The sequence below is a fragment of the Rhinolophus hipposideros genome, assembly GCF_964194185.1.
Source record: "Rhinolophus hipposideros genome assembly, chromosome: 18".
Taxonomy (NCBI): Eukaryota; Metazoa; Chordata; class Mammalia; order Chiroptera; family Rhinolophidae; genus Rhinolophus; species Rhinolophus hipposideros.
Window position 1 is genome coordinate 50,814,402 of NC_138064.1, and position 23,729 is coordinate 50,838,130.

At 38.0% G+C, this 23,729-nt stretch overlaps 1 protein-coding gene across 2 annotated transcripts; it reads left to right on the forward strand.

The window, feature by feature from the left end:
• The first annotated feature begins 2,904 nt into the window (after window positions 1-2,904).
• On the forward strand, window positions 2,905-22,059 carry CBLL1 (Cbl proto-oncogene like 1). Of its 2 annotated transcripts, none has more exons than XM_081079751.1 (6): window positions 2,905-3,309; window positions 8,938-9,105; window positions 12,316-12,416; window positions 12,824-12,907; window positions 14,073-14,146; window positions 16,671-22,059. In XM_081079751.1, the coding sequence occupies exons 1-6, from the start codon at window positions 3,297-3,299 to the stop codon at window positions 17,704-17,706; spliced, it is 1,476 nt and encodes a 491-aa protein (XP_080935877.1). In that variant the 5' UTR covers window positions 2,905-3,296; the 3' UTR covers window positions 17,707-22,059. The 2 variants fall into 2 exon arrangements, with proteins under 2 accessions (XP_080935877.1, XP_080935878.1); XM_081079752.1 differs by having other exon boundaries at window positions 3,237-3,309; window positions 12,319-12,416; window positions 16,671-20,174.
• Window positions 22,060-23,729: the final 1,670 nt, after the last annotated feature.

Here is a 23,729-nt window from a genome sequence, read left to right on the forward strand (position 1 = left end):
ACATGTAATTCTCACAACCCAAAGGTAGGCACTATTATCCCCATTTTACGAATGAAGGAAGTCAGCCACAAAGATTAGGAATCTGCCTCAAGTCTCACAGCTGGTAAGTGGCAGTGCTGGGTTTGGAACCATCTTTGGCTCCCAAGTGCATATATCTACCTGCTATATTCCACTGTCTTTCCCATCCATTTCTGCTTATCCAACCTGTCAGTGTATATGGACACCATCCCGATCAGGTCTTCTCTTGTTAACATTCATTCACACTTGTGGGCTTTGGCCATTATCGGGGTCTCTGGCTTCTTGGTCAGTTGTTCTTCTCCTACATATATTGGTATTAATTCACCTTCCCCCCGCCCCTCCCCACATTTAAGCTCTGCTCATTGTTTCTGACTATATCTTGCTAAATTATGTTGTTCATCTGACTATACTGTGCTAGGTTTTGTTTATATGCTCTTTCTTAACTATTACTCTGAAATCTTACTTTTCAAGCTTCTCTACAATCATACCTTATTTTACTTTTCAGTACTTGCAAACATGGATCAACAGTGCAACTCGACCTGATATGGAAGTAGACAGAAGTCTTCTATAGAAGCTGTAACAATTCTTACATCCTGTTTGCTATGCCTCTCATTGCTCTGCTCCATCAGGCCCAGCTCAAGTCCCCCCACACAGCCCCTCTTCCTCAGTCCTACTACGCATCTTTGCCTCTGAGTTGTAGGCAGTACTGCATTCCCTCAAAACACACAGGATTTAATTCTCCGTGTTTTTTGTTATTTCTATAAATGCTAGCCTGTGCGGTCCCTAAGGTAGGGACCATTATTTATACAGTTCTTACCTTCTGCTGTCTTAGGCACTACAGTGTGATAGAACTAAAAGAGCATTACGGAGATGAAGGTTCATGTCCTGACCTGGTATTGAGGTATTGAGGAGCCTCAAACAAACTCTTGGAAGACAAGCTCTCTGATACCCACCCTATTTTTCCTGTAGCATAAACAGTGCTATGTAAATGGGGGGCTATCAAAGCATCTTGAAGAACTGGCTTGTAATTCACAGGCCAGCAGATGGTCTGTCACTAGGATGAAAATACGCACCTCAGTGCTTCAGATCGTCTGTTACGATGTTTCATCTTTATGCACCTTAGAGTAGTGCCGTGCTATAAAATAAATGTGAATGACGACTTTCAATAAAGAAATTGTGACATTACAGCACACAAGTCACCAACAATAGCTACCAAGCACAGTAATAAAATCTGTATCTATAGCTTTCGCTTATCAGTTTAGTTAAGAGATTTACACTGCTGCACTGGTAAAGTGAAGCAACTACAGTTAAGGGAGAAATGAATATAGAGCATAGAATGCTAAAGTAATGCATGAAAACAACAGATGTTAAATGAAATAATTCACCAAATGTTTAACATTTTATCAACAGGAAGTCTAAACAGGTGAGTTTTCTCTTAGTTAACTTTCATAACAATGCTGACAAAACTTCTGATTTACTGATTATATAAAATACAGTTTGAAAGTTATTTTTTCTTCTAATTATTTAAATATTAGCATCAGTAGACACTAATGTTATTTTCAACCTGGATTTGCATCAATCTAGAGTATGGCCAATAGGCTAAATATGAGGATAGAAAAAGTAAAAAGAGTACTTTCTAGGTGAAAACGACCTTTTTTTAAAACCCAAATTGGTGAAAAATGCTCAATCATATCAACACTGTAAATAAGAGGTATGGAAGGTTAAGCTTCTGCCAGCCTCCAAAACAAAAAATAAGGCCAGCAACCGAAAGCATCTTGAAAACCACATTTTAACAAAAGCAGGGGTAATCTTGATTCACAATTATCCTTAGTTGTGAAGGTACTTAAAGACTTGTTCACAAAGTTGCAGGTATAGCAGTGGGAGTGTCTTTTGAAGGATTCAAGTAAAACACTCACCAAATAACTCGGAACATAGTATTCAAAGCCGTTACTGTGTATCTATACAGATACAGCGCATTGCTACACATACTTTATTTGGAAGTCAGTACCAACCTTTCTTGTAAGAGGTCAGTGTGATCTCTTATTGATGAAGGAACTCTGGCACTGAAAGCGTGAATAACCCAAGGTAATGATGTCGTCACCAAGGGACGACAAGAATAGAACCCAAATCCCCTGACTCCCCAGCTTGTGTTTTCCACTAATTGTGCTCCTTTCTCCCCATCAGAGGGTATCCACGCTAAGAGAGAAGGCAGTGGACACAAACGAGCCACGTCCGAGAGGGGGAGACGGCACTGAAGGTCTCAGGAATCCCTCTTTGCCACTTTCCGTGTTTTGGCCTAAGAAGATGAAGGCGGCGGCGGCCACAAGCCCCCGGGACCAAGACCTGGAACTAGGTACTGCTCACTGTGGTAGCTCCCCTTCCTCGTTTCAGGCCCCGCCGTCCCCGTCTCCCGCGCGGCCGCCCCACGCGCACCTCCGCACGCCTCTCCGCGCGACCCTGCTCCGGTCCTCCGGACGCACGTCTGCCTGCTCCTAGAGGCAGCAGCTTTTAGGCTAGAAAACAGGTGCAGGTCAAGCATGATAGATGTGTCGCAACGGTTAGAAACGTAAGAGGCGGGCACGGGCACAGATACCAAGTCGGCGGTGCGTGGGTCTATGTAGCTCGTCGCGACAAAGCGACCCTCAGGCAGCCAGCACAGCGCCCTTGTCCCCGGCTGGGAGCGTCCCACAGCTCACCCATCCCCCGGGCTACCTCCGCCGGAGGACGCCCAGGGCGGCGCGTGTTTGCACTTTCCCAGAGCCGGGGAGGAGACGGCCGCTGCGGGCCGGGGGGATTCCAAACCGTTACTCCGCCTGCCGGGGTGGGGCCGCCCAACGGCCGAGCCTGCGCAGTGGGCCTGGCCGCTGCGGGGAGCCGGCGCACTGCAAGTCCCAGAAGTCAACGCTCAGCGGGGCGGGCATCCGCCTCACCTGCCAGGAGCTTAGTCCTCCAGCTACTACCGCTCTCTCCCTCCCCGGTTCCCGTCCGTCTCCTTTCCAATTAAAGGCTACTTTCTCTCGAAGCATGTGAGGACAGGCCGTAGCAACCCCCGCATCGAAGGCCTTAGCCTGCTCGCTCTTTCTTCCTCAGCCCGAACTATGCCTAATTCGCTTACCGGAGTTGGCTACTGGGAGCCGGGAAAGGAAGCCCTCGGAAGCCAAAGCCGGGGCAACCGAATCGCACTTCCGCCTCCCAGGCTCCGGAAGGCAGCGCGCACGCGCTCCCTGCGACTCCGGCGCAGTTGACTTCCGCTCCCACTGTGCTCTGCGAGCCGAATCATGGATCACACTGGTAAGGAGGCGGAGGCAGTGGGGGTCCCGGTTCCATGCCCCCTTGGCCGGCCTGGGACTGGTCTCCTAGCGGACATAGAGGGGTTACGCTCGCCCTACGTTACTGGGGTGTAGCGGTGAGAAAGAAATCTTAGAGACCCCTCCCCCTGCCCGGCAAGGGCCTGCTACTTCCCGGCCTACTCTCCGGTGTGGTACCTGCAGCCTGGGTGCCGGCGACGGCCGCTTGTCGGCTTCTGCGGAGCCCCGAGCCGGGACGGCGGGCGGCGCGGGCCTTGTGCGGAGATCTCGCTCGCTCTCTGGCTCTCATTCTGAGCGCTGGGCCCTGCACTCCGGGAACTAGCGGGGAGATCCCGGTCTCGGAGACGGGAAGCCTTTTTCGCTGGGAGAGGATCCGCAGACTGGGCTGGAGACGTCCTGCTGTCTCCGTCGGCCTTGGGCGGCGCTGCGGGGTCAGCGCCCGGGGTCGTGGTCCTCCCGTCCTCGGCGGACGGGAGGTGGGAGCAGGGAGGCGGATGTGGTTCTCGGGGTGATGCTCGGAGCAGCTTCTCTATCGAAGCCTTCGGCCATGGCCCTTACTCGTCATCTGGGGGCATTTACAAAGGGGAACGTAGAGTCAAGACAGTCACGTCTTTTTCTCAAAGTAAGAATGGCTCCACTCTTTGTGACGTGTGTTTTGGTTTAGCTTCCTGGGTGCTTGGATATTGAATGAGTGTACTTGGAATTAGAAAGTGCTTCGTATAGTTATGAAACCACATCACAAATGGGGGGAAAAAGGCTTTCCCCGTATTAAGTACTTGTTGGGATGTCCTCAGTCATCAAATACTGTCTGTCTGTCCGTCTGTATTTCTACCTGTCTATCCATCTCCGAAACTTGTAGGCCTGGAGATGGAATGGTACACAAGGCCGAGTTACTGTCATGGAGGTTACATTTTGTTGGGGAAGGTACAATGAATTTTTTAAAAAGCCCAAATGTTTACCGGTTATGATACGTTCCTTGAAAACAACAAACGTGCTGTGGTAAAGGCTAATGGGCGCACGCTTCAGAGAGGGTGGTAGGAAGGGTCTTTCTCGAAAGGTAGCAGTAACAGCTTGAGGTCTGGTGGATGAGAAGAATGCAGCCATGCAATAAATCAGGAGGAAAGCATTTTCACCGAGTACAGAGACTGAAGTGGGAAACCAGTCGGCTGCAGCGTAGTGATTAGCAAGAAGGAAAGAGCTCTAATGCGAGATTGGAAAGGAGGGCAGGAATCAGGTCGTGCAAGACTTGGAAGGCCATGTTAAAGATTTGAATTTATTTTATGTGCAGTATGAGCCATTGAACAGAAGTAGAGGAGGAGCATAATATCTTAAACATATAATAGGTTCTATGGAGAAGGGTGTAAGAGAGGGTGGCAAGAATAATAAAAAATAGACAATTTAGGAGGTAATTGCAGTAAACCAGAAGGCAGGCTTGGCCTACTGAAGAATGGGAGTGGGCAGATTCAATAAATATTTTGGTGGTGAAACTTAAACCCAAACTGATAGATTAATTTGGAGAAATGTAAGAGAAAGAGAGATGCCTAAGTTTCTGGTTTCATCAGCTAGGCAGTGCCTGTTAACTGAGTTGGGGAAAACTTGGGAGAAAAACATTTTTTAAAGGGGTGAGAGGTGATTGGTCAGCATTTGGGAACAAGATTTTGGACTGCTAAGTATGAAATATATATTGAGATATACAAGGAGACATGTCATGTGGAGATCAGAGAAAGAGGTGGGCTGAAAAATACATATTTGGGGCTTAGTATCACATACCTGATATTTTAAGGCAAGAGGATGGACAAGATCACTTAAGGAGCGGGAATACATTACAGTGTCTAGAACCAGGCTCTAAGGAACTCTGATGTTTGGAAATTTTGTAGACTTGAAACTAAGATATTGATGTTAGAGTAGCAGACATCCAACATTAGCAAAATATTTCTCATTGAGCCTATTAACTGGAAATGGGAGTAAGACCCCACTCCGTTTAGAGAATGTTGTTAGGAAACTGTAATATGGGTGGGTGTGTACCTGAGTATTTAGTATCCTAGTTCACTTAAGTTAAAAAAAGTAAGTTAAGTTAAAAATGTAAAAGTCATCCTAACATGAAAATATTCACTCATGACCTGACCATTTAAAAAATTAGTTCCTACTCAGATATCTCTGCTGCTTAATACTAGTTTCTTTTCTGTTAGTTAATTTTGTTACATCCTTGATGTTTCATATCAGGAAACTATCAAATGCTGTATATAAATTGTGATTACAAACCTTACAAAAGATTCAGGTTTTCATGTAATTTATAAAAGTGAATTTGAATAATTACTTAAACAATTATTTGAATCACAGAATCATTGGCAAGTGAGGAAATGCCAGTTAGCCAGTTAATTGAAGACATTATGACAGGATAGGCATCTCAAAAGAATGATTTTAATATCAAAGGATTAAGAGAAGTCCTTGAGGAAATTGACAAAACCCTCGAATATTATGCAAAAATGACTGATTTTTCTGATCATGCTGAAAAAGTCAAACATATCGAAGGCTACGAATAGAATTTTGCCAGCAAAATTACTCCAAGAAACTGCCAGTTAACACTTAATTTATTTTTTGGTCATTCTAAGAATTAGCACTTAGCTGTAACTGTAATCTAAATTTTCTAAATTATTTTTTGGTTCCTTTAATTCAAGATAAAATTCTAAATATCTTAAAAAATCATATATAAAAGTATTATTCCTTTTTAAAGTGGATTCACCTTAAATGGCCAGTTATATCCTTCGTTCTCTTTCTTTGTAACATCAAAGGACTTTTGCGGTTTTAGTTGGCGTTTTCAAAAGGAAATTGTGCTGTAATTTCTGATTCTTAAACCAGAAAACCCAAGACAGACCCAGAGTTGATGTCATTATTACATGTTGTACTTTGTTGATGGATTCGCAGTCTGTAAGACAGGCGGCAAGGTGTGTAAGGGGCAGCAGGCTCTTGAAAGTTGTGTTGGGTTAAGCAAACAACAGTGGTGATAGTGACTTCAAGGGCTCAGGGTGGTGTGAAAAGGGTTTGGAGTGATGGCATGTTGGTATTCTGATCATTCACCAAGGGAAATCCGTTAAGAGTCGTTTTAATATCTGAAGTGCAGCATTGAACTGTTAACTGTCTACAAGAACTTGATTTTTTTTTCAGTCCACTGGAAAATCAGAAATAACTTTAAGCAAAAAAAATTCATTCTATCATACTTGTCTTTTGGCTATTACATTGCTTGTAGGTACTTACGTAAGCAACTAGAATGAAAGCAGATGAAATACATACTCAACTTGTTAGTACAGTTAGTGAAGTCTTGAAAATTATCAAGTTGGGTTTATCTTAATTGATTTTAGCTGTGCATGTAATCCCTTTTCCATGAATTTTGTCTTGAGTATTAGCTATTTTAAAAGTAATAGTAGAAAGTAGACTGAAAGGTACTTAATTATTCAGGACCCATTTTGAATGATGTTCTGTATATTGTTCAGAAAGAGTGCAAATCATCAATGTGAATTTAATGTGTTTGTAATCCTAGTAGCTCTGGAGGTCATTAGTACTAGGTTACTACTTCCAGATTTGGCTTTACTCTTTAATGTAGACATCTTGGCTCTCAATCGTGGTTGGACTATCTCCTCCAGTAGCAGTTACACAGCCTGTTCAATCACTTGTGATGTTTAAAACATTACTATTTGAAAAAATTATTTTATTTGCATTTCCTACTTTATGGCATTTCCCTTTCTGTCTTTAGTAGGTAAAGGTGAAAATTTTCTGTATTGTAATACTTTGTCATAGACTTGAATAAAGGTGACTTTTAAACTTCAGATGGAGTAAGTTCTTTGAAATAATGCTATTTATTACTCATGGGATATCAGTTAATTTATTTCATAGTCAATAATGAGCAGGGACTTAGAAAGTGTAAGTTGTTTATACCTAGTTGAAGTACGGAAACTTTGCATCTTCCTAAATTATAATTTTCCTTTGCACTGCTGACTAAAACTAACAGTCACATGTACATCTAGAAATGTTATTTCGTGTTTGTACTACTAAGTGATGTGATAATTTTTGCTATGTTCCTAAAATGTTTTTAGAAAAACTATTTCACACTTAAGGGAATAATCTCCTTCCTTAAAACTAACTTTAATTTCAATGCATTTACTTAGTTTTACCACTGTCAGTGTTAAGTTTTGTGTTTTTAGTTTTATTGATTGTCCTGATGTAGAATCAGTTTACTAAATGTATTGAGTGCCTACTTTGCATGCTTGATGGAGACAGGGATGGTTTCCTTTTTCTTCTCAATCCCTCTTTTTCTTCTCGATCCCTCTTTTTCTTCTTTTAAAAAATCTCTTATTTACCGTATTTTGCCATGTATAGTGCGCTCCTGTTTGTAATGCGCACCCATGTTTTTGACCCAAACTTTCAGGGGAAAAAATTTTGTTTTAATTTTTTAATTCAAATTTTTATTTGTTTACATTTAGGTACTTGTTTTTTTGTATTATAAAGGAATTTTAGCATTTAGTTTCTGGCATTATGTTACAAGAAATTTCATGTAACAAATAATTACAAAACACAAGAACATATACAAGGTACAAGCAATTTTATGGGCCAGTAACAAATTTACGATATTTACGCATCATAGAAGGCCAAGAACTCTTCGTTGTTGCAAGTTCGTCATAAGTTCAACAAAACCAACGATCGTATTCCAGGGTATTATTTTGCATACGGATATTGTTATTGATTTCTAGAGTTACACTCTTAACTCATAAGCATAAATAAAAGAATTAAAAACATTTATATAGATATGGAATTAGTACTATCCATGTATAATGCACACCTTATTTTTCCCTCGCAAATTGGGCAAAAAAAGGGCGCATTATAGATGGCAAAATAGAGTACTTCAAGACAGAAGTTCTTATCTTGGGTTCATGAGTTTTATTTTCTATAAATTCCTCTGGAATTATATGAAAAATTTTATTGTCTACTGTTTTAGGGAGAATTCTATAACTTTAGTCAACTTTTTAAAAGGTTCCATGTCTCAAAAAGCATTGCTTTAGGGTTGGCCGGATGGCTCAGTTGGTTAGAGCGCGAGCTCTGAACAACAGGGTTGCTGGTTTGATTCCCACATGGGCCAGTGAGCTGCGCCCTCCACAACTAGATTGAAGACAATGAGCTTCCGGAGGGGCGGCCGGATGGCTCAGTTGGTTAGAGCGCGAGCTCTCAACAGCAAGGTTGCCGGTTCAATTCCCACATGGGATGGTGGGCTGCGCCCACTGCAACTAAAGATTGAAAACAGTGACTGGATTTGGAGCTGAAGCTGAGCTGCGCCCTCCACAACTAGATTGAAGGCCAACTACTTGGAGCTGATGGGCCCTGGAGAAACACACTGTCCCCCAATAAAATAAAATAAATTTTAAAAACCCCGAAAAACCCACATTGCTTTAAGGGTTTATCCCAAAGTAGAGAAAATGAGCACTTACATAACATAGCATTCAAAATCAGAATCCAGATACTCAACCCTTGATAATGTTGGGTGTGTTGCTTTAATACTTGCAGCAGAATACTCTTCAAAAAAGAAAAACTAAAAGATGACAACTTTTTCTCCCTCACACAGACAATGAGTTACAAGGTACCAATAGTTCTGGATCATTGGGTGGTCTTGATGTTCGAAGACGAATTCCTATAAAGCTCATCTCCAAGCAAGGGAACAAAGCCAAAGCTTCACCGCGCACGCCGAGGACAATAAACAGGATGCCTGCAAAGGCTCCGCCTGGGGATGAAGGTAATTTGTCGCAATTTAGAGGTCCGAAAGTCCTTTTGTTGTATGGGATTCCACCAAATAATCCATGTGATTTTATTTATAACTACCTTTTTAAATCTTACATACTCTCTTTTCTTGTACTTTTCTGTCCCTTTATAAATATTTTATTTAGTTTCTTTTGTTGTTCAAAAGGACACTGCCTATTGTTAAAAATTTAAACAATGTTGCAGAAAGCATAAGATTAAAAGTAAAATTGTCCCTCTCACCCCCAAAATACTTCTCCCCCAATATAATCTCTTTCAACTTTTTTATACTTTTTTTCATCTATAACTGCCCTTTTTTCATGTAAGATGCATTTGAGATTTTGCCTTCTCAGGATGTACAGATATACCTCATTTAAGAAAATAAGTTTAGGTATTTCATATATAGATATTTTTTCTAATTTTTTGCTGTTAAAAGCAATGTTGCAGTAAATGTCCTTATACATATACCTTAATATGTATACTTTGTAAAATTTAAACTTTGCATTGGGCATTTTAGAATTTGACAAATGTCAAATGACTCTTCAAAAACAAGTACATTAGTTTATGCTCCCACACATCAATACTGATGCTTACTATTAACCTTAAAAATTTTTTGATATACTTTTCTTTATGAGTGGAGATGTATGTCTTTTCATATTATGTTAGTTATTTAGTTTGCCTAGGATCTACCTGTTTATATTCTTTTTTTCCCGTTTGGTTGTCTTTCCTCTTGATTTTTACGAGTTTTTTGTAAATTAATAAAATGAGCTCTTTATTATATATTGTGTGTTTTCTCTCCCCCGCCTTCTTGAATTTTATATATAACATTTTTATTATAGAGAAGCTGGAAGATTCTAGGTAGCAAATATCCGTATTTTTCTGTTACGACTTCTGAGTTTTTTTACATTCTTAGAAAGGCCTTTCCTATAGTCTATGAGTATAAAACAGTTTTCCCATCTTACCCTTTAATACAGGAGCAGCAGACTATGACCTGTGGGGCAATTCTGACCCTGTTTTTGCAAAATTTTATTGGAACATAGCCATGCCCATTTGAGTGTTGTGTATGGTGACTTTCACACTATGCTGACATAATTAAATAATAACAAGAGACCCATGGCTTACATTGCCTACGCTATTTACTTGCCTGGCCCTTTACAGAAAAGTTTGCTGATCCCTGCTTTGGAACATTAGGGGTATGTATTTTGATTATTTAAAAAACAAAGTGGGGCTGGCTTTATTTATTTTATCTCTAAAACAGCGAGATACTTACCCCAACCATTGAAGTATCTCTTTTCCGTGCTGAATGGGAATCCCACCCTTATCATATATTAAAGTTATACAAGTATTTGTGTCTACTTCTAGATGTGCTATTCTACCCCAGCAATCTGTCTTTATTTCTGTTTTTAGAATGAGACTGTTTTAATTATACCTTATATTATGGTTCCTTTTATTACAGGGTTTTTTCCTCCATCTAAACAAATATATTTGAAATCAAATGTTATAAATCATGGTTGCAACTTAGGGCTGATGCTGTACTAAACTAGGGTCAGTAAACCTGGGACTCCCCCTTTGGCCTTTTCGGTTTTTAAATCATGTTTTAAAACTACACGGTAATGTACAAATAAATTCCTGTAACAATTCAAACAACGCAAAAAAGTTAAAATTCCCCTTGTACCCTTTCCCTCTCATGTATCCCTTCATTCCCACCCCACTTCCTAGAAGGAGCTACTGTTACCAGTCTCTTTAATAGAGCAAATTTAGGCTGAAGATAATCTTTGGATACATTAGATTCACCTATTTGGGGTAAAACAATTTTTTTGATTGTTTTTTTTCCCCTTAGGCCTTGTTGAAAATATGGAATTTGGGGTACTTGTATCTATACAAATATGTATATATTATATATATGTATATGTATATGTATGTGTATGTATTTTAATGATGGATGGGAATGCAGGGTAGAACTATGAAAAGTGATAATGTACTCCTAATTTCCTTGGCTTTTGTTTTGCTCAATAGTTTTTTGAGTTTTAGACAAATAAGAAAAATTGAGTATTAGATGACACCAGCTTTTATAAGGTATAAATGGACCATATAAGAACCTAGGGTCACTCAAATGCATCACTGTGTGTGTCCATGTCCCTGTCCATCTCGTGCCCACTTGTCCTGTGTGTGTGTGTGTGTGTGTGTGTGTGTGTGTGTATGTATGTGTATGTGCGCGCGTGTGCGCAGGGGTGTGTCCATCTCTCCTCCTCGTCCCCGTCTGTCCTGTATCTACATGTACGTACTCAGGTGCTGTAATTTAGCCACGTGGGTAAAGTTAAAACTTGGTGTGCTTTGCTACTCGGTTTACCAGTTCTAGGGCCAAAAGAGTTGTGAGAAGCCGGGCACTTTGGAGAGATAAATTGTCTTCTCAACTTTACTTTAGTTAATTGGATTCTACCTAGAATCCTCATCAGACTGTTCACTGGTTTTCTGTTCTTTTGTATGGGATGAGAGGATTACAATCAACCTTTTAATTAGGTCAGAGAAATTGAGCCCATTTAATCCTCATATTGTTTTAAGTTTACTGATACTGATATACGCAGTATAGGGAGACTACTTGTAAGTAGATAGGATATGGCTTCTGTTTGGGTGATTAACCGGGGAGAGGTTTAAATTGAAAGGATGAAGTATCAATATGTCTGATGTTTCTAAAATCAGGCTCAGTTTAAGGCTGAAGAAGAGGATACCTAATTTACTGAGTCATAAGAAGAAAGTCTGCAGAATTCTTTGTTTCATTATATTCTTTTGGCCTCTTGCAGCATGATACCACTTTGGTAGATAGATTTGAATAAATGGTGATCAACATCTTAAAAATTTGTGTAATAAGCATGATGATAATTAGTAGTTTTATACAGGAGCTAGTTGGGTGAGTAATGAACACTTGAATGGGAGTGAAGAGAGCTGAGTTCTGTTCCCAGCTCTGCCACTTACTTCTCTGTGTTGTTACTGTGGGTCTCCTTATTCTAATATTCCCAGGTATGAAGTAAGAGCGTTGGACATGATCGCCAAGACCACTTCTAGCTGATGTTTACACTAATCTTGGTTATCTTGTTCTTAGAAGAGCTTTGAAAAGCATCAGTGAACAGGCCTGTTTTACCATTGTATGTGTACTTCCAAATGAAATTCAAGATAGAAAAAGTTAATAGATAACTTTTTTTTTTCTCAGAAGGATTTGATTATAATGAAGAAGAACGGTATGACTGTAAAGGGGGCGAACTGTTTGGAAATCAGCGAAGGTTTCCTGGACACCTTTTTTGGGATTTTCAGGTATTACTAAAATAAAAGCATTTATTAGAACAATAAAATATTTTAAATATCTTATTAGAACAATGCAGAATACACAAAGAATGGTATGAACTTTGATTATAGCTAGGTCTCTCAGCGCACGTGATTCATTTGTTTATTAATGCCCTACTTCTGTTTCCAAAAATACTTTGAAGCAATTTTCAGTAAAGTCAGGTAAAATCAATAACTATTAATACTATTTAAGAAAAAAGAAACACCAAAAATAAAGTACAACCAATGGTGGGGAATATGTAAGGATACCAAGAAACTTTTTTTATTTCTAATTGTTTTAACAACATTTATAAAATGCTATTTAATTAATTATGTAAATTATAGATATGATTTTAGAAATGCTTAAAAAGGAAATTTTAATTACATCATTTCAACAGATAAACATCCTAGGTGAAAAGGATGATACACCAGTTCATTTCTGTGACAAATGTGGATTGCCTATTAAGATATATGGGCGAATGGTAAGTACAATTAAAGTAAATTTTATTTTTGTAAATGTAAACATTTATGTAGTGGTAGGATTCTGAAATTTAAATAGCTTTATCACTGTTTAATGACTAATTTTGTGACATTTTAAATATGAAATAGCTAAGGGAAATTTTGGAAGAATAATGCATTTAATATAATTATCTTGACAAAGTCTTGAATTGTTTATAAAGTATTAGTTAAGGGAACTGTTATAATTTCTGAAAACTAAATAATTTCTTTGCACTGTTTCATACCTGTTAGCTTATATTTATTCTAGTTTATTAAGGAAAATTTTTTTCTTGTTTAATAGAATAATGTCAGTTATGCATTTCTGAAGGCTATAATTTTTAACGTAAAACTCAATAAATAATATTTTTTATTTCTGCGAATTGAATTCCAATATTTTTTTAAAAAATTACAACCCTACCCTGTAATTTTACAGTCATTTTTACATATACTCCATTAAAAAAGGTAGTTTTACATTTGTGTTTGAAAAAAATAAACTGAATTCAGTAATATATCTGTGATGGTAGAGGGCATCACACATTGATTGTGTACTATTTTGTACTATAATAGTACACATTGATTGTATACTATTGCTTTGCTGTATAACATTAATTAAATAACAGTCATGGCTATGAAGGTTAAAATGGCCTAACATCATTTTACTATGTCTTGTGTCTTGATTTATTTTTATAAGTTCGTGAACTTACAGCTACCAGGGGCAAAGCTGCTTATGTTAAATCTAGGAGATATTTGTTATCTTACTGCTATGGAATAGTTTCAGGAGGAACAGGATATGATCAAACAGGATATAACCAAACAGGATATGGTTATAGTATTCTTTTTCAGAGGCTTTTAACTTGTAAGGACCATGGATGAAATTTATAGGGTTCATACCTTCAGAAAGTATAAGCGAATGAGCATCTATATGTTTATTGAGGAAAGGGTGGAAGTTTTCATCACATTCCTAAAGGATTTTGTGACTTAAAAAGGTTAACTATTACTTTTATATAATTGGCATAACTTACTAATTGTTCATTTTAACAAACAGTTCCCAACTGTCTTCTATGTCTAGGTCACTGTTCTTACTGTTATTTTTTTTTGAAATATTTTAATTTGTTCTAGTATGCTTAACTGTAACATGTCTCTTCACAGATTCCATGCAAGCATGTTTTTTGCTATGACTGTGCTATTTTACATGAAAAAAAGGGAGATAAGATGTGTCCAGGGTAAGATCATCATTAAATTTTAAATAATAAAGTTTGTGATCTTTATAAATACTGCAATTTATAATGTTGGTTAAAGGTCAGAGGTGATTTAAACCAGCAGCAGGCTGTCATATGTGTAGGCATGGCTAACCTTTCTCTGTGAGTCCAGAGTCGGCCTTAGCCTTCTCCTAGGACGGGGCTAGGTAGCTTCTATCAGTCAATTCAAATTGGCCAAAATGACCAAGTGTATTTGCTATCACAAAATTTGTTTTATAGACTAAAAATAGTTATTTTCTTTTTTTGATGGTACACTGGAGAAGGTAGTGTTGCACGGTGACTGAGAGCAAAGACTTTGGAATTAGAATTCCTGGGTACAAGTCCCTGATCTGCCATTTATTAGCTGTGTGACATAGACTGTTTCTTCATCTATGAAATGGAGCTAATAATAGTACCTGCCTCCCTGGGTTATTATTAGAATTAAATGAAGAGAGAGAGAGAGAGAGAGAGAGAGAGAGAGAGAGAGAGAGAGAGAGAGAGAGAGAGAGAATAAAATAGTATATGTGAGCATAAGCTCTTATTTCTTACCTTCAAATCTGATTATTATGTGTTGAGTGTATCTTGGAACACCATCATGGCATAGACTCAGAAAAGTTATGAAGATCTAGAAGTATTGGTTGATAATGGTCTATACTGGAATGGTCTTGAAAGATCTAGATTAAGCTAGGAAGTTTTATATCAGTGTAGAACCCCTGACAGAAGGCTTGGGAAAGCTTTGAGAGAAACTTCTCTTGTCCTAGTTTCTTCTAACCTGTGTCATAAGCTATCCCGACCTGGAGTTGTAGTGTTGGTTGATAGCAAAGCTCTGGATGATTGTAAGGGATGATTTCCTCTTACGGTGTAGGAAGGCTGGCATCACAGAGAGAAAGGATGATTCAGAGAGAAACTAGTAAAAACGAGTTGTCTTGGCATATTTTTATTAGCGCCTGAAAGTCACATTATAAAATCTGTTGTGTGAGTTTAAAGAATATTTCTTCCCTAGAATTATAATTCAGAAGAATTAGGAAATTAAAAGTGCATATTCGCTTGTTTGTCTAACTTCCTCTAATGCCTAATTTTCCAACATTGTACATTCACTTTAAATTATCTAGGAGATTTGATTGCTTCATTGGGATAAAGGATTTTAGATGTTGTAAAACACCATGGTAGAGTACATTAGAAGGTTTTCTCTTTTATATGTGTTCTAATGTTAATATTTAAGAGGGAATTCAATCTTCAACTTGAATTCCAGTTAGTACCTCCCTGGTTGGCCCTGAGCTGCTTAGAACAGTAAGCCTGTCTGGATTAAGAGACCCAGATCAGAAAGTGAAGACCTGGCAATGCAAGTTAACATAAATATTACATTGCTAGGATTAAGCATCACCGGAAAGAAAGTGCCTCACATCCTGATACTGGGGAAATATTTCTGAGCTTACAGAGAATAAGAAGCAAAAAATGAGAAGTGAGCCAAAAGGCCACTAAGGGAAGCCTGCTGGTATCAAGAAGGAGTGCCAGCCTTACATCAAGGATGGAAATACAGATACAACTCAAAAACCTAGAATGTAGACCCATTTAATATAGTATCACGTGACCTGACATTCATATTTAATGATGATAGCTTATATTTATACATACCTAGTGTTTAACTAGTGATGAAATACTATCGTTTTCATTGTTCCGTTGATTTTAAGGACACTCTTTTAAGTAGGGTGAAACAGATATAAAAATCTTGTGAGTTAGGTAAAGTAGGTGTTTTAACCCATTTTACAGATGAAGAAACAGACATATTGAATGACTTCCCCAGATTACAGAGCCAGCACTAGATCCCAGTTCTTCTGGTTCCTAGTTCAGTCCTCTCTCCACTATTTTAAGAAGACTCTAAAAGACGCAAGAGTGGATTAAATATAATGAATGAAAAATAGTAACAGTTTTGACCCTGAGTCATTAAGAAAATAGAGTTAAATTTAGTGCTTACAATTTAGAAAGATAGGAGTGTGTGCTACTTCTGAGTAGTAAATTTGACTGACAGTTCAGAAAGGTCCCCTTATGCTCGTACTTGTTTCTGTAGTCTTTGTGGCATCTTCCACTTTTTGTCTTCCACTTAGTTTTATTTGCTCAGCAAATGCTATTGCTTGGTAACTAGCTTATAAGGTTGGATTCCTTGGTTGTGACAGATTCTTTGGTTTGCCCTTCCTGGGCTTTTTTGCAAATACATGCAAAGTATAAAACTATTTGAGAAAATTAGATACATTCTAGGTCTTAGGGAAGAATAAGGTCTTTTCTTTAAAACATTCCGTTTGATACACTTTCAGTTTTTTCTTGTAAGATTTGCTGACGCTTAATAGCAAACAGATAACGAGGTGGGAAAGTTAAAGATTCACTTAATAACTATTGTGAGCTTTTGCAATATTTTCCATAACAAATTTAAAAAATAAGCCTATCTTTGAAATGAATTGCATTATTTTTAGTCTGTTTTTAGTAAATCCAATTATTTCCCCTTCTGATTTAGCTGTAGTGATCCTGTGCAGCGGATTGAGCAGTGCACACGAGGTTCTCTCTTCATGTGCAGCATTGTACAAGGCTGCAAGAGAACATACCTGTCTCAGAGAGACTTGCAGGCTCATATCAACCACCGCCACATGAGAGCTGGGAAACCCGTTACCCGTGCTTCACTTGAAAATGTTCATCCTCCTATTGCCCCACCACCCGCCGAGATCCCTGATCGTTTTATCATGCCGCCAGACAAGCATCATATGAGCCATATTCCACCAAAGCAGCACATCATGATGCCACCACCTCCTTTGCAGCACGTGCCACACGAGCACTATAATCAGCCCCATGAGGATATTCGTGCTCCTCCCGCAGAATTGTCCATGGCTCCACCTCCACCTCGTTCGGTCAGTCAGGAAACCTTTCGTATTTCAACAAGGAAACACAGCAATTTAATAACCGTCCCCATTCAGGATGACTCCAACTCAGGTGCTAGAGAACCACCACCTCCTGCCCCAGCACCTGCTCACCACCACCCCGAGTACCAGGGCCAGCCCGTGGTGTCGCACCCTCATCACATCATGCCTCCACAGCAGCATTACGCACCTCCGCCCCCCCCTCCTCCTCCAATAAGCCATCCAATGCCACACCCGCCCCAGGCCGCAGGTACTCCTCACTTGGTGTACAGCCAAGCTCCACCTCCTCCAATGACCTCTGCTCCACCGCCAATCACCCCTCCCCCGGGACATATCATGGCCCAGATGCCACCGTATATGAACCATCCTCCTCCAGGACCTCCCCCTCCTCAGCACGGTGGTCCACCTGTAACTGCACCCCCTCCTCACCATTACAACCCTAACTCTCTACCCCAGTTCACTGAAGATCAAGGAACTCTGAGCCCTCCATTCACACAGCCAGGGGGCATGAGCCCTGGCATATGGCCCGCACCCAGAGGGCCACCGCCTCCTCCACGAATGCAGGGCCCACCTTCTCAAACCCCACTGCCTGGACCACATCATCCAGACCAGACAAGATACAGACCGTATTACCAGTGATGAGAGCATTTTGAACTGAAGATAGGAGGAGAAAATACCTATGTATAGTCGATCTTTTAATTAAGTTTTGGCTGTTTGGGGAAGGAAAACACCTCTTATTGAGGTAGCTGTAAAACACCTAGGATCTTGTCTCTTAAAATGGTTTTAAATCTTCACCTTAGGATTAATTTCAAGTACTATCCTGTAGTGCGGATAAGTGGCTCAGTGGAGCTCGCCTATATTTGAACACCTTTGTTCCCGTAGTGTGATAAATTGACCCAGAGGTGACCGTTTGTAAAAAAATTTGAAAAAAGTTTTCATTGTTCCACTTTTCAAAAGTATTGCTTTTGTTAAACCCGGTTTAGTTTTTCTTGTGATACATTTTGTTAACCTGTGTAAAAGGATTAAATTTCAATATGGTTGTAAAAATGCTATTTTTATGTGAATTTAAGTGCAGCCACATACTGTTTTTTAAAACCATATGTTTTACCACTAATTTCCCAAAGTTACAATAAAAACCTAAAATAAAAAATCTACTAGAATTTACTGTCAGGCAGACTGTTAAATGGTAGAGAATAATTACACATTTTAGGCACTGAAATTTTGAGGTATATTAAGTATATAATGCACTTCACTTGGAGGCCTTTTCATCTTCAGGCAGCCTCAGGAGCACCAAAACACATTGAAATTCCAGACTAAGATCTGTTTGTAATATTAAAGGGCATTACTAGTTATTCAGAAAGATACAGCCAAAGTCATTGACTCTACAGGCTGCGAGCCGTTGGGGGATGCTGTTACTCATGAATACTTTTTACTGAATGGTTGGAATCACGTGATTCACCACACTTATTAATCTTAAGTAACATTATTTTATAGAGCTGTTTCAATGGTGTTCTTTAGATGAAGTGTGTTCTACTCTGCTCACTATCTTAAATATTTAGGGCTGAATGGGCCTTATGTAATTACTCAGTTCATGGTGGAGTTTGATCCTGCACTTAAATGGGGTCTTGTTTCTTGGCTTTTCAATTACAATTGGAATGCCAGGGAGGGATTTTGAATACTGTATTAATGAAAGACATTCCTGTAGTCACAAACTGGCATTTCACAGATTTCACTACTGTGTGGTAAGGGTTCTTCCTCTAACTTGAAATTTAAAACTATTCATGATTTCCTTTTTCTTTCATTGGTTAAGCAGTCTAACGCTTGGGTCATGTTAGCATGGAGTCGACCAGATGATTTTGTATTGGAGAAGAGACAAGCAATGATTAAATTGTGAATTTCAGTGCTTTACAAGGTGCCTTTAGAGTCAGCTTTTGCATTATAGGGCTTGTTACAGTCCAGCTAAGATGACCACTTACAGTTTCTACAGAACTGATATGTACAATTCAATATTCTTAGGATATTGTGTATCCTTTGAATAAACCCCTGTGAAGTATTTCCTCCCCCACTAAAATGGTGCATAATATAAACATGAAATGTGTAGTATGCAGATATCATTTATTAAATAGTTTGTAGTGTATAAATTTAGAACATTTCTTTTTGACAAAGGGTGAAATGATTGCTAATTTACCATTTAATTCAGTCAGGTACAGGCAAAATAATTTCTCATCTGGGATAATCAGATGCAAAGTCATCTATGAACTTAGAGCTGAAGTTAGAAATAATATAAATGGCCATTTCAAATGTGACCAGTCAAAAAAATAATACACTTTTTTTAAAGTTAAGTGATTTTTCACAATTAACAATTTGAGAGTCCAGTGTTAATGTAATATTTCTAATGAGAAATTTTTGTTACTAGAAGCATGGGAGTGAAATAGTGTGAAAAGTTGGTGAGTACTTCTATCATATTACTGTAGGTACTTGGACTGGTGCAAACTTGATTCCCTTTCATGCCCCTTTTTAGGAGCTGTTAAAATATTACTTTTTAGGAGCTGTTAAAATTTTACTGTTGAAAATCCAATACCATTCTTTGTTTTATGTAATATGAAAATAGCCAAATTTACTTCAGAGCTTCTCAGCTGTTTTTGAAGAGCTGTTCTGTTTTTATTGAAATTCGCTAGAGTTGATTGTGGTACGAAACCACTTAGGTATTGGACAAAAAATTAGTATCATGATAAAATTCCACATGTTAAGAGAATTCTCGTAGGCTTTTTAAAAAATGATTATTTTCAGTTAGGTTTAAGAAATGCAATGCAGGGAGCAGGTCAGATGAATTTTTAGCAGACAAAATTTTTAAATGGTGACTTGACTTCATCCAGTTATTGTTTGAACGAGGGTGGGTGGGCAGAAGGATTAAAAAAAAAAATCACTGTTGGTGTTTCTTTCCTTAAGGAAAAAGATGTGAATCCCAGCCTTATATCAGGGAAGCCTTTGAATCTATGATGGACATTAGTCTAAATTAAATGTATGTATGTTTCATTATATTGCTCTTAAGACTACTGAGGTGGCAGTTTAATTCTTAAAAACAATAAAATGGAAGCATAAATACTATTTTGCCTAAATGAGTTTTTACCTAATGATGACAACATTTGGGAGAATGCAGAATTTCCATGGTTATGTTGATACAACATTTACAGTAAAATTAGATTCACTTTTTTAGAGAATAAAAGCCAGAAGTTGAATGTTAAATTTCTTCAGTGGCATGCTTGTTTGGAGCGTTATATATGGTATTTGGGAAAATTCTTGCAAAGACCATAAAAAACTATATCCATTTTGCCCTTTAAAAACCATTGGCTTAAAATTATTGTGCAAATATTAACTAGATACCACTGAAATATAAGTGGAAAAGATAGTTGAACACATTTTTAAACTCACAATAAGTGAACTTAGGCTTTGTTCTGACTAACATACTGGAAGAGTAGCTTTCATACATCTTTCCGGAAAAGCCTATAGTCCTGTCATAAAATTTTTGTGAAAGTCCTATGTTACAAGTACATGGAAAAAACTGAGTACCTATAACAAAAATCTGCTTTTCTAGTGATCTTAGATTAGGCAAATTGGTATATTGATGTTAATTGAAGTTTGACATAATCATATTCAAACATTTTCTGAAGTAGATTTTTCACTATTTTGTAACTGTAATCCCTTAAATTGTGGCCTTGAAACCAAGCACAATTTATGCACAATCTAATGAAGCAATATTGGATATACTAACTAGGCCGAAAGGGGAGGGGGCATAAACCAGTTATGATACTTGGTAGTGATACTAATAAAAACATTTGGATTTTCAAACTTTTTTTTGTTTTATGTTCCTTTAATTTCCCATTGAGGGAAAAAGTGTTATGGCAGAATTTTTTTTTTTGACTTTTTAAATTTTTTCCCTAGTTTTTTAATTTTTCAAATATAGTTGACAGTCAATATTTTATATTAGTTTCAGGTATACAGTGTAGTGGTTAGACATTTAAATAATTTGTAAAGTGATCTTCCTGATTAGTCTGGTACCCACCTGGCACTATACATAGTTATTACCATATTATTGACTATATTCCCTATGCTGTACTTTACATTCCCATGACTATTTCATAACTACCAATTTGTATTTCTTAATCCCTTCACCTTTTTCACCCTGTCCCCAACCCTCCTCCCATCTGGTAACCAATTTGTTCTTTGTATCTGAGTCTGTTTCTGTTTTGTTTGTTTATTTTTAAGATTCCACATATAAGTGACATTATATGGTATTTGTCTTTATCTGACTTCACTGAGCGTAATACCCTCTAGGTTAAGGCGGAATTCTTAAAGCAATATTCTAGTGTTAAAGTTTAAATTTCCTGTCTCCCTATCTTTAAGAAATACGAATTTTTAGGTATTACAGAATCACAGAAATGAAATGAACAATGATAGGTTTAGTTCTCACACTTGGACAGGACCATGTCTTTTTAAAAATCTAGCATTTTGAAATGTTAATCTACTCTATGACCTGTGACCTCAATATCCCATTTCTATTCTAAGTGGTAAGCACCAAGTTTCATATTGCATTTAAGCCCATTTTTATTAAGCTACCATTAAAATTGTTCTCCCTTTGCCTGCCTTCAGATTGAAAAATACTGTTCCCTTTTACTTTTCTTCCTAAGCGTTACTTTCAAAACCTTTAACTTTTTGTTTTAAAATTTGTACTCATTTCAGTTATACAAGTAACACTTTTTTTGGGAAAACAATGTAATATTATAAATAAAGCTTAAGAGCCCTTGACCACTGTTGAAATGAACATTTCCCTTCCAGAGATAAGTACTATGATAACTTTGGTTTGTATATATATCTTATTTTAGTTACAGAGCTCACAACTAACTAGGCACCATTCTCCGGTTAAGCATCCTAATCTATGATATATGTAGTATTTCATGATCTATATTCAATAAATACATACTGAGCACCTACTGTGTGTGATATAAACATTCATTCATTCACGCATTCATTCATTCTGGTATTTAAGTGCTAGACACCATTCTGAGCACTTAAGATGCATTAAGTCTTTAGAGACAAAAGATCAACAACTTTCATTATATAATAAGTGTGATAAAATCCTGTGGAATAAAAGAAAAGTCAGGATAATCAGGTCGTGGTAGGTTTGCAACTTTAAATAGAGTGGTTTGGGTAGAACTCATTGAAAAGACATTTGAGCAAAGATTTGAAGTAGGTGAGAATTAGCCATATGATAACATGGGGCCGGACTTCTCAAGCAGAGGACGCAGAATGTAAAGGCCTTAAAGGGGATTGCACCTGGCATACTTGGCAACAGTAAGAAGGTTGGAGTGGAGTGACGGAGATGAGTTAGTAAGAGGAGGTCAGAGGAAATAACAGAATCGGGAGACAACAGGCTTTCTAGGCCACCAGGAGACTTTGACTTAAGACTGACATGGGAAGGCATGGTGTTCTGAGTGAAGGACTGACATGACCTGGCTCTGAAAAGGATCGATTATCCTGGCTGTGTGCTGAGAAAAGATGAGGGAGGCAAAGGTAGACCAGTCAGAAGTTTGCTTTAATTCCAAAAGAATAGCATAGGTATCAAGAAGTGGGTGACTTGTGGGAGGGTATATATGTATACATACCGTACACACATACATAAAATATATATACAAGTTATATGTAAGATAAGAATATAATTTATAAAATATAAATTTATATATATAAATTAAGCACATATTATATGCTAGGCATGGGTATATAATGAACAAAATAGATATGGTCCTGGCACTTGAGCTTACATCCTAACTTCCTTAGGAATTGTTCCTGGTGGTCATCCCTAAATTTTTCTTTAAAAAATTTCTTAACATTCTTTTTCAAAGTATAGTGGCCATTTTTAAATATTACATTTAAAAATGTATTATAAAAATATACACACAACTATAATGAGAGAGACATATTAAATTTGTTTAATTCTGGACATTAATAATATATTTCCTGATAGCTTTTCTGGGTACATTTACTTACACAATGCTTCGTTAGTGACTTTGGAACAAATCTGTAGAACACCTGTGTTGTTCCTGAGTATAGTCCTGCCTTATACCAGATCAGTTTTTAGACAGGTTTTAATTTCTCCTAAGAGGTAGTATTTTCTGATGGTAAGAGCCTGGGCTCTGGAGTCAGGCTGTCTAGCTTGAATTCTGGCTGTGCTACCTGCAACTATGTATATAACTTAGGCTAATTAGTTATCCTCTTTGAGCCTTGATTTATTTTGCTTTTCTAAAAGATGGGGATAAACATAGTGCGTGCCTTACAGGGGCTATTTTGAGAATTAAATTAATTGATTCTAGGTCTACTTTAAAGGTAAATAGAACTTCCTGCCAGTTTTCAGCCTGAGCGTCTGGAAGGATGGAGTTGGCATTGACTGAGGTGGAGAAGATGCTGTTAAAGCAGATCAGGCGCTCAGTAGATCAGTTTCAACATGTCAACGTCCCGATGAAGATGGCAGGGAAATGGATGAAATAGTCCTCTTCTCTGTCATTGTTCATGCAGTTTCAAGTCAAGCTTGTATTTAAGACACTTCATTTACATTTCTAAGTGGTAAGTTACTGTGTTTAGACAAGATATCAACTATTAAAATAATT

Bases quoted from the DNA above. Each gene is read 5' to 3' on its own strand.
- CBLL1 (XM_081079751.1), top strand. The intron at 12,417-12,823 runs GTATTACTAAAA...TCATTTCAACAG, and splicing joins ACCTTTTTTGGGATTTTCAG to ATAAACATCCTAGGTGAAAA. The intron at 14,147-16,670 runs GTAAGATCATCA...CTTCTGATTTAG, and splicing joins GGAGATAAGATGTGTCCAGG to CTGTAGTGATCCTGTGCAGC.